Source organism: Uloborus diversus, chromosome 8 (assembly GCF_026930045.1).
Source record: "Uloborus diversus isolate 005 chromosome 8, Udiv.v.3.1, whole genome shotgun sequence".
NCBI classification, from domain to species: domain Eukaryota; kingdom Metazoa; phylum Arthropoda; class Arachnida; order Araneae; family Uloboridae; genus Uloborus; species Uloborus diversus.
The window spans coordinates 65,558,525-65,570,658 of NC_072738.1; the positions used below are offsets into that span (position 1 = coordinate 65,558,525).

Sequence of the window (12,134 nt, forward strand, 5' to 3'; positions counted from 1 at the left end):
GCTGCACCTCATTCTTCACCCCCCGAGGCTCCTCTCCCCAACACCTGCAATGTCTTTTCCCGCACTGCCAGTTGACAAAACAGATTCGCGCTCACCCCCTACTGCAAACACCCTCGACCAAAGTCACAGGGGGACGATTCAGAAAAATCTTCCATGGAGGGAGGGACACAGATTTTCGAATAGCTTCAGAAAACATTGCTGGAAGCATCGGTCACGTTCTCTGCCCCTCCTTCTTTCCTTTTATTTTCTGAAACGAATAGCCAAAGCTTTTGTATCATCAGGCACCGCGGGCTTGGAACGACCGAACCGAACAGATTTCAGTGTTTCCAAGAACATTTACGTAGTTTCTCGTAAAACTGAATTCTCCTGAAGTATCTAAGGACTTCTCTGTGGCAAAGGCTTGATGTAACTCGGATACTGATGAATAGACTTTCAATTGCGTAAGTCAGACGGTTCGCATTTAAAAAACGCTACAATTATCGATAACTGGTCCTCCGCTCAGATGTCAATCTGAGCAAGATAACAATAGACACAAGGTAACCGGCGGACATAGATCAGTTCCACAGCTAATCTGAGTGATAGCATTCTTAAATCATATCCTGTCACTATCCGATACACTTGGGATAATCTTCCACGAGAACTTCATTCTGTGTGTTCTAAATTTGGTGTGCCATAGGAGGTTGGATTATTGTGCAAGATTCCGATGATTCCAGTGAAGGTCATGAAGGATACTTTCTTCCCTGCTTTATTAATTCTGTTGGCCGTTCTCACCTTGCAGGTAGAGAGCAGGAGGAGAACTCAGAGACCAGTAATAAGGGGTATCCCACCGGCAGTCGATAGGAATTTCAAAAAATCAGGAGCGACCTTGGGAAAGGTAAGTTTTAAACTTTTAGTTTAATTTATTTTGTGGAGTCTCAGAAAATGAACAAATTTTAACCATCTCAGCAGTTAACCTTATCCAAGCTTTCTCTCAGGCCCAGATCTATAAATTTTGGACTGCCTGCAACAAAATCTGTAGGGCCTCTCCGCGGAGGCCAGTAGTTGTATATTTGTAACGTTAATAAGTCTTAGAAGTAGTTGGATTTTTTTTTTTTTTTTCAATTTCTTGGGCCGCTATGTCCATTAAGGACGTGTTCCCCCCTCACTGAGGTGTCTACGGGTACAAAAATTCAGGCCTACGCGTTCTCTTTTTAATGACTCTTAAATATAATATGTCAACACACACTTGAAGTTTTTTTGAAAATGAATGCCGAATCATTACGTACGTAAAAGGTTTCTCGCTTCAGATACATCTCAGCATTCCATGAAACTACTATCGATGCAGAATAGGTGAATAGGTCACGAAGCAAATAGTATGCTCTTATGTCTTCTTTCCCTCATTGTCAATATTGCATCCTTCGGAAAGATGTGCATCAGACGACATTTAGGTGATCGGGGGGGGGGGGGGAGCCAGGTTTTTAAAAATGAATTTCTCACATACTTTTAACTTTTTCCCCAAAAAGATGTATAGAATTTCCAATAAAGTGCCAAGAGAATTGCCCTTTGAATTACACCAGGCAGATTTCCCCACTGGGGGGAGGGAATCGTCCCCCTAGAACTTTTTGAAATGTCAACCCTGATATGCCCTGAGGTGCAACTAGCTTGGCAGACCATGTTACCTTTTTAGTACAACGGCCTTGTCACGGTCAATTAATTGTGCTTATGTCATTCATCACATGACCGAATTTTTGCTCTTTTGTCAAATGATCCCGTAGGGTCGTTTGTTTACATTTTTCGGGTACATGGACTTTTAGTTGGGAGTTGGTTGATTGTCGGAAGTTCGTTTGAGCACAAAAGCTGCCCTACCCATTTTTAGTAGTAACTATAAAGGAAGTGAAAAAAATTGCATTGTGCCGTAGACAGGGGCGTAACAAGGATTAAACTTACGGTTGAGGGGGGGGGGGGGGTGCTAATTTCAGGCATCCTACACCTCTTTTCTGTCCAGAGGCTATTACATTAAGTTCGAAAAAATACAAGAATACTAATATGTCCTAGTTTTTTTTTTTTTTTTTTTTTTGGCTCAGGAATTATATTAAGAAGCTTTTTTGGTTTGTTTCGGACAGGAAAACACAGCGTCACCAAAGCGAAAAAACTTTTCAGCAATCTTCAGAAAATAAAACACTATGACATTTTACTGAAATGAATTTTTGAAAATGTGGCATTGGCATAAGAAACGCTTAGTACTTAATTTGAATAGGAACTCTTGTGCTTCGTTTAAATTTTATATGAATTCCTACATAATCAATTAGGGTGGTCACAAGATATATGGAGAAAAACTTTTTTTCATCTAATGTTCTGCGGCAACCCGCTAAAATCACCCCCCCCCCCTGATCAAATCCTCACTACCTTCTGAAGAAGATTTTTTGATTAAAAATAGCATCTGGAGTTTTTTTTTTTTTTTTTTGATCAAACATACCTTCTGGGGTTGCCTTTTAGATCAAAAATACCTTCGAGAGGCGGTTTCTTGATCCAAATAGTCCTTTTATGTGTTTAAACAACAGTATAAAAATACGCATTTATGTTAAAACCCCCTCCCCTCCCCCCTTCACTGCACCACTGTATTGGACTAAAAAGTAGATTATTTCGTTTCTCCTCAAACTTTTCAAGAGATTCAATTTTTAAAGAGATATGAAATCGATACAAATTTTTTAAATACTGATCCTGATGAATAGTGTAAAAACCAATATTAAATTAAAGCTAAAAAGATAGTAAACAGTTTAAGGATTGTCAATAGCGCAGTTGAAAGAGGTGTAAAACTAATTCAAGATTTTAATACCGTTTTGGCGAAAGACGAAGATCAACTAGTTTTTATTACAAGTTATTTCTGAATGCAGACACATTTTTCCACATTCATCAATATCTACCATAACCAAGCCATTATCACTTTAATTTGTTTGTGAAGAGTAATAGCATAATTATGTATAACTCAACAATGTAAGTCATAAAATGCATTCGTTTTTTTTTTTTTTTTTTGAGCAATCACGATTGCTTATTGCTTTCATTTGACTGTTTTTGGCGTCCTGTCATTTTATTTTCCCACCGCCACCCTCCGCACCATCACCGTCGACCGGGTCCTCACGATACTGCTCCTACAACAAAAACCGTCTCCAGATTGCATCCATGGCCTACACACACGCGCATACATACACAACTACGCACACACATACACACAAACACATACACATACCCACACATACACACAACTACCCACACATTCATGCCTGCACACAGACACAAACACCCATACGTACACACACATACACATACCGCCTACACAAAAACACACATGCCTACACACACATACACATACGCATACACACAAACACACATTCCTACACAAACATACACATACCCCATACACACAAACACACTTACCCCCACACACAAACACACACGCCTACATACACACACTCGTGATAGCGAAAAACATAATTTGAATTCAAGATGTCAAAATTCAAATTTTTTTTCTTTTCTTTTTTTTTTTTTGTAATTTTAACTCTTTGCTTTCTATTTAAACTGCTTAGTTCCTTTATTTTAAATCAGCAATTTGATGCATTTAATTTTTAAAATACCTCCAAATAAAACCTTTTTAATGGATAAAATAAAATCAACAAAGAGCAAATGAATGTAATTGAATATTGTAATACTTTTAGGTCTTTGCATGGAAATTCTTTACTGTTGATATCTTCTATGACTTGACCTGAAAAATGCCAATTATCATTCTGTACATTTTGGTTTAAAAAAAAAAGGATTAAGTAGTTTATCACGAGTATAACATTTCCTACAAAGTTAAACCAGAACGAAGTTTTAAGATGAATAGTTTTGGTTTTAAAGAGGAAAAACTTCGATTTTTTGCTACAAATCGCTGTTTTTCGTAACTAAGCCTCTGTGAGGCACGTGTTAATTATCGGATTAAACTGAAACTTTGCAAATCACACATATTTTCTAGGCCATTGGCAAATTTTACGGGATGCTGCGGGGAAAAAAAATCAAAAATCGATTTTTTGGGCCCACACTAATGTAGGTGCTATGAGGTGCCCTGGAGACAGACCCGTCAATAACGGAATTTCACAATTTCCTCGACCCCACTGTTTCTTTAATTTATAGAGAAAATTTCCCCGTCAGCTCAAATGCTAATTTTTTTTAAAAAAGTGTTTCAGATCAGTGTTTCCCAAACTTTTGGCAGCCACCCCAAAGGGTTATTTGACTTCTAAAAAGGAAGACAAATTCTTGAAAGGCGATTAAAATTAGGCATTTGTTTTCAATATCAATGTTCGCAAGAGCCAACTTCTTTTTTTCTCTCTCTCTCTCTCTCTCTCTCTCTCTCTCAAGGAAGAAGGGGAAGGGGGTAGGTCACCCTCTGTGAGCGGCGATGGGGCTCAAAAAGAATGGGAATCACTGACTTAGATTTCAGCTTTTCTTGTCACACAAACTGAATCATTAGTTGCAGTTGTGAAGCAGACATTTTTAGGTTGCGTAACAGTTCTGAGGGAAGGTAAAAAGTCAAATTTTGAATTTAGTAGACTAAAAAAGTAACAACTTTTTTGTAATTCGCGTTCTTCCTTGTGTTTAATCTGTGTTTTAAGACTACAAATTCGAAAAACTTCCAGGGAAGGTCTTTCGGATCTGCGTCGAAAATTGTTTCAGAGCTACAATCTCGAAATATTTCCGGAGGAGAACCGTCGAGCTCTCCCTAACATAATCGGAAATAACAAATGCCCTTTTATGGGTTCTACTTCTAAATATTGACGGGGAGAGAAAAAAGTGCCCTTGAACCTCCTATCTCTTTAACATAACCAAAAATCAACTAAAATGAATTTTTGAGACTACAAACTCAAAAAAATTCCGGGAGAGAAACCCTGAACACCTTATTTCAGAGTGAATAATAAATATACCTACGATTGGATTTATATTGCTAAAGCTTAGTACATTGACTCTGTCATAGTGCAGAAGATGAAATCCACTTTTTCTCTCTCTCTCTGCATTTAAAAGGGGATTGAAAAAGTTAAGGTTATTTTAGTTATATAATTCGCAAAGATTTATTCGAAACTAGCAAACCCTTATTATTTATATTTACGAAATTTTAAGTTAATTATTAATTTTTTGCCTGTCTAGAAACTTTTTCGGCCTACCCTGAACATTTATGCTGGCTACGACCCTGCAAAGGGTATACGTACTCGATGCGTTTTATTCGCAAAAAGAAACAAAATGCATGCACAGATGTCAGTAAGTTACTGCCCTACAGCCAGGGCTAAGGTAGAAATACAGGAAATACACCGCCCGCTCAGTCATTCCAGCCGAGGACTAAAGAGGTTTTCCACCTCCAGCTCCGTCACTTCCTATGCTGGGCTGGTGAGAGCTAATAAGCACGAAACTGCAGTCCTCGGCTGGAATGACTGAGCTGGCGGTGTATTTCATGTACATACACAAATGTATTACATTGTGTTTCTAAAAACCAGGGGGAAGCAATGAAGTTGCTTTCGAAATTTTAAAAGTATTTTTTTTTTCTAAATGAGCATGCTTAAAAACATAGGATTTAACCATTTTTTAAATAAATGGACAAGGTTTAATATTTTTTAATAATTATTTTAATCGGTGCGCAGATTGAAATTCATTTTTTAAGTTTCTGCACATGACACCACAAGTCATTAAATGTCATTCACTGATGCCTTTAGCGCAAAACGCAAAATACCACGTTCTGCCAACGCGGTTGACAGCAAAGCATTAACGTTTAGCGCGCCAAAGAACATTACTTGTGACGTCATAAAGACTATACCTTTTTTTACAAAATCGGACATTTAAAGAAATTAATTAAAAAATAACTGTTAGGGATATTATTTTTTTTTTTTTTTTGGCTCCATGCTCCATGTTATAATTATTTTTTTTTTACGTATTCTATCAATTTCAGTGACTATAAGTAGTACTTTTGACTAATGGAAACAACCCCACTGACCCCTGATTACACAAACGACGACTGTACGATACAATTTGAGAAGCCCAAATAAGATTTCAGTCGTTGTCCCCAATAATTAGACCGCGGTGACGCCTATGGTTTTAACACAGGTTATTCATTAAAAATTCCTTAAATATATAGTGACATTAATCACATGTAAAAAAGCTCAAAAGCAATGTAAAAATGCAGAACAACGGAAAAAGCTACAGACACGCGTTTCAGGTTTACAAGGAACTCCCTTTTTAATGTGAAAAAAAATGACTGAAGGCATTTTCTACATTCATATTTTGGTTTTGAATTATCTTCTTGCTTTTGTACCTTTGATATGTAGAAGAAAATATTGGATTCGCGAAAACTTTCAATTATCAAACGATCCGTAATAATATGCTCTGAATTCATTTTGAACATCTTTGGAAAAGGTGTGTCGGCGTGCGTATTAGGGTTGAGTTTAAAAGCTGTGGGGGGGGGGGGGGGGGGGAATCTGATTTTTTTTTCCTGTCTCTCCTTTTTATTTGGTTCCATTTACCATAAAAGTAACACATGAAAAATTTGAACAATGTACTAAAATAATTAGAGGTAGCTCAAAGACCTCTAAGTTTAGTTCCAGCGACAACGATTACGCAACAAACGTGTTTGAAATTATCAAAGGTTCTGAAATATTGTTGTGTACATCGACTGCTTATTTGAAATGTAAAATGTTTTGTCTTTGCAAAAGCTAAATCTTTTATCTCTGCTAGCAGGATGCTTTGACTTTTTCAATAGCTTGTAATAGGAGTTGCTATTGGTTTTCATCACGGGTTGACTCACTGTCTTACATACGAGCAATTTATTAATTGACATAATATCATTGACCCATCTGCAACAAAATCTTCTAAGATTTTGTTTTAAATTCAGTTTAGTTCAATACTGATTTTTTTAATTGTATTTTTCTACTGTAGCAGGAACTTTATTTTATATAGCATTCACCAACACCATCAGTCTTTTGATTAACATACAGACAGCTGTCTAATGAAGCTAAACAAACAAATCCTAATCAATATTGAATATAATTTAGAAAATTTACTTTTGATTTTGATTCTGAAATGCTAAATTGTTGATGACTATTCAAGCATTGATCTCAGAAACTGATGAGTTAAGAAACCCTGAAAGCTTGCACTGCAAACACCTAATCTTTCAAATCTATACAATTTATGAAAATTTGCATTTAACTTAGTCCTTCTTCTTTTGAAAATCATTTAAATTGAGCTTCGGATGTCCAAATCTTGAGAAAAAATATGGCTTAAGATATCCAGCAGACATAACTATATCTCGCCTTGCTAGACCAGCGAATCAAAAGATAATCATGAGTTCAAGAAATTCATTACAACCCTTCCATTATCTTTGGTTTGTTTTAATCTAGGACTAGGCGCCCATATGCAAAACTTTAAGGGGGGGGGGGGGGGGCTCAGACATTTTTCCCTTGGTTCAACAGCATATTTTCATTTTCCCCATTGAAACCGATTTTAGAACAGATTAGAGTTAATATAATTTTTCACTTTTAATAACTTATATACATTAATGGCTGCAAAATAAATGTTTTTACATTTTGTCAAAGAAAAGAGTGCCGAAAGCAAGAGAGTTCTAATTTCTAAGGGAGAGCTTGACCCTCCACTTGTCCCCCTATATGGGCGCCCCTGCCTGTTTGTATAGTTGATTGTCTTTATCCTTATACTTTCTAATAGCTTTGCAATAAGCTTCAATGAAGTTCTTGGTTCACTATCCCAATGAATCCCATTCTTAAAAACGTTTAAACAGCGCAATCTTCGGGAGAGGATGTAATTCGCATGCATTTTTCAAAGACTGAACTAATTATCTGGTCCATGATTTTATGTTGCAACATGGTTGGTAGAAGTTTATTTATTTAGCAAATTGAGACACGTGTTTGGGCTGGTGTTATCAAAGCAGATTGCACACATACTGCCATATCCACATTGCCAGTCTTTAATAGCTTCAGCCCGACCTTTTTCTGTAGGAACTGTCTAAAATTAAGAAATTCCTTTCCCAGCAGCTTGGTGAATGATCAAGTTTCTCTTTTTCAGTAGGATTATGGATCAGTTTTCTATCACAATTATAATTTATTGAATTTGCTATATTTTTCGAACAATTATGTAAGCTTTAATGCTAATCTAATAATATATTATCTGAAACCAATAAGAACTCAATCTAACCTTAATAATTGAAAAAAAAAACCTTAAAATGCCATCTAAAATAGCCATAGTTTATGAAAACTAAAGTTAAAAAAATATATTTAGAAAATTTTATTAGCAGTAGTGAATACATTCCACGATTGCAACACAAAATGGAATTTTTTTATTGTTCTACTAGCGGTACCCGCCCGGCGATGCTCGTGCTAAGAATTTAAAGAAATCCCGTCGAGTAAAAAAATCCACGCCCCTCTCCTTCCCCCCCCCCCTATGTAAAATAATCATTTTTCATAAAAACCTTTTAAAGTCTCTTTGAAATTTATAACTATTCGCAAAAAAATTTTAAAAGATTTACAGAAGCTTTAAGACTCAAAATAATCGTCCAACTGTATAGTTCATCGCTTAACGTGCCAAGGTTCCACGGTACCATAAACCTACCCTTTAGCGAATGAAGCAGTTTTTATCTACAATTTGAAATGTTTCAACAAAAAACCAAAAAAGACTACAAATAGTATCTTTCAAAGTAAAATAATTCTGCAACTCTACTGCATGTCGCCAAACTCGGCAAGCGACCCCGCTACCTTAACTCAGCTCTTAGCGAGCGAAGCAAACTCCGATTGATTAGCCATCCCATTTAACGAAAAAAAAAAAAAAAAATCCCGTGGGACATTCGAAAATCGTCGTCAGAAAAAGAAGAAGAAAAAGTCGTATTTCATTTGGTTAAAAACAAATCAAACGTTTCTTTGGACATAAGACATGTTCAAGTAGACATAAAATTGAGTTTTTAACTAATATCTCCGTTAATTAGCATCCTACGTAGGTGAGGCTAGAATATTCGTAACCCTCGTAAAATTTCCAATTTTTTAATACCTGGTTCGACCCTGAACTCGAGCCCTTTCTTGAGAATTTTGCATATGAGTGCAGAACGCTCCACATCCCGTTTCACCCCCTTAAAATTGAAATTTCCAAAAATCCTTTCTTAGCACGCGCTTACGTTATAAAATTAACATATGTTCCAAATTTCAGCTTTCTAGTCTCGGTAGTTTTTGCTGCGCGTTGATTATCAGTCAGGACAAGCTACTTTATATATACAGACTAGCATTCCCGTACCCGGCATTGCTCGGGTAATGGAATTAGGAGAGGTTAACAGTGCTTGGTGCATCTAGTTTCGAAAATCTCGTACAATAATTACACATTATCTATAATTTTTTCTAATTTTGGAAGGATCCCAAGCCCCCTGGACTCTTTATATATATGCCCTTGTCCTTAACCGATCTTTAACTGTTATTAACGATCCTTTTAAAGTATTGATTATCTTTGCAAACACAGGCCATCCACATTTTATTGTTATACCTATGTTTAAGCAAGAACTTCTTTGCATACAACATTTTTAGTTTTATTTTTCTGGTGCTAAAATTATTAAGCTGCTTGATGAACTGACTTAGGAGCAAGCTACATAAAATTGGCCGTGTGTGGAAAAAAAGTTTTCTCTTAAATCGATCCCTGCTACTTTTAATGTCTGTCCTTGTGACTTATTAACGGTTATTGCAAAGCAAACTTTTACAGGAAACTGCACTCTTCTAAATTCAAAAAGATAGTCCGCCTGTGATGATTTTCTTAAAAATTTCGTTTCTTGTTTTAGTTTTGAAAAAATGAAAGCAAAAGACAGAAACATTATAATTTTAATCGAGAAAAGCCTCAAAGAATCACGTGAGAAACAAAACAATTCGCAACTCCAACGAACTATAGGGGGCACTGCAGTCACTGTCTAATGGCGGAATTGAAAACTAAAACAAACGCATGTGGTAACGAAGAAAATGCTAAAAGTGTTGTGATTTTTGTTCGTATGTATGATTTTTTCGCTTTATTCATTTGAAAAGATTTTTCAAAGTCTTTTGGTTATTCTGACCCATATAGAAAGAGATTAGAAACCAAAAAGTATTACGAAAGTAAACAATTAATGCAGAACACACAGTAAGTTGTTCTGAAGCAGCCATTTTCACGATGTTGAATTCGGAATTCATAAATTTTTGGTTCGCTTCGAACGGCATTTTTATTTTGTAAAGTTTTTTCTATACATTAGTACATATTAAGTTCAGTTTCGTGACATTTCCGGCATTTGTTGACATTTTTGTCACATAGTGCACATACGTGGCAGACTGTCAAGAGTAACGTTTAACACTAGATAATTTATTTCTATGACTATATGATTGGATATCCAAAGAAATCATGCATTTAATTCATTCGTCATGGAAATGATTTACCTGATATGCGAAATCTTGTCAAGATACATTATTCTTTCACATAATTTTAAAACCATAAGCCTATAAACAGATTTTTGGCGAACTTTTATTTTTTATTGTTCAAATTCTTAACGTTCTTTCTGGATTTTTCAATCTGTTCTGCGATAAATATTTTCAAGAAAATTTATTTGCATACTGTCTATTTCAGTAGGATACTGTAGTAACAAAGGTTATTTAAATCATTTATGTGGAATTAGGTTAAGGAAAAGTGTCCAGTCAATGTTGTTAAGTTCGTTTTTTTTTCCATCGAATTGAAAAACTGATTCAAATTCACTCAGAACAAAATAAATAAAATGTGTACTCACAGTTTATATATGGTGGTAGTTTTCTTTTCAGTTGATTGACCATTATTTCTTTTTGCTTATCGAATTCTGTAATCTTACTATCATTTTATTCCACTCATGATAAAAATTAAAAATGGTTTAACTAAAAATGCGAAAACTCGCCAAGGCTACTTTGCTTGCACAATACTAAAACTACTATAACCCTAAACAAATTTGGCGAAACCTTTCAGCTGAGAATAAAAGGAATAAAGTAAATTCTTTCTCGGTTAAACATTTTTCATTTTGTTCTACGATAATAAATTCAAGAAAATATTTTGCATACTGTCCATTCCAACTAAATGCTGCTGTAAAATATGATTAGTTAAATTAATTTAAGATTAAAAAAAACTCATATTCTTACAAATTCATACAAAACAATAAAAAATTTTACCTGGTATTACGTTATCCAATTTTGTTAATCCAGACTTTTCTTGTTTACGCTTCCACCATTTAATACTTTTTTGAAAGAAATAAGAAAAACTAACATTATTTTGAGAAGCTCGAGAATACTACTAAGGGACGAATTAATTTCTGTAGCTGAAAGCAAACTAAGACACATCGATTGCGTTAATAAATACTCAGAACAAACTGCCTGTGTTTACGTCAACAGACACACGTGATGCGCAACGTGGCAATGTTTTAGGTGCAGACGCAGTTTTATAAATCACCGCAAGGTAGCGTATTCGAGCGCTGGAGTTCCGAATATCAAATTTAAAATTCGCTATTGTCCAAAAGTTGAGATGAAGTACTGAATAATGATTTGAATGGAGGAAAGCCTCTGAAAATAAGGGATTTAAAATTCAATGACAGGTTTTAATTTCACAGAAATTAAGGGGTTTTAATTAATTTCTCCTGAACTAATTGATATTTCAAAAAATCCTTTCTTAGTGGATACTTTCGTAATCATGTGGACATGCCTGCCGATTTTCAAGTTCGAGGCTTCAGCAGTATTCGCAATTCCAACAAACTATAGGGGGCGCTGCAGTCACTGTCTAATGGCGGATGAAAAAACTAAAACAAACGCATGCTGTAACGTATAAATTGCTTCATAACTTAGGAAATGAGAGAAATTTTTATTCGCATGCATGATTTTTTGTTCTTTATTCATTTGAAAAGATTTTTCAAAGTCTTTTGGTTATTCTGACCCATGTAGAAAGAGATTAGAAATCAAAAAGTATTACGAAAGTAAACAATTAATGCAGAACGCACAGTAAGTTATTCTGAAGCAGCCATTTTCACGATGTTGAATTCGGAATTCATAAATTTTTGGTTCGCTTCGAAAGCATTTTCATTTTGTACCGTTTTTTTCTATACATTAGTACATTTTATGTCT

The 12,134-nt window shown here is 35.4% G+C and overlaps 1 protein-coding gene across 1 annotated transcript in view; it reads left to right on the top strand.

Moving 5' to 3' along the window:
• The first annotated feature begins 721 nt into the window (after window positions 1-721).
• The window catches only part of LOC129228394 (adipolin-like), a 32,949-nt gene continuing 21,536 nt past the window's right edge, over window positions 722-12,134 (top strand). The window contains exon 1 of the mRNA XM_054863072.1: window positions 722-874. Coding sequence (XP_054719047.1) covers window positions 722-874 — 153 coding nt within the window. The remainder of the gene's footprint in view (window positions 875-12,134) is intronic.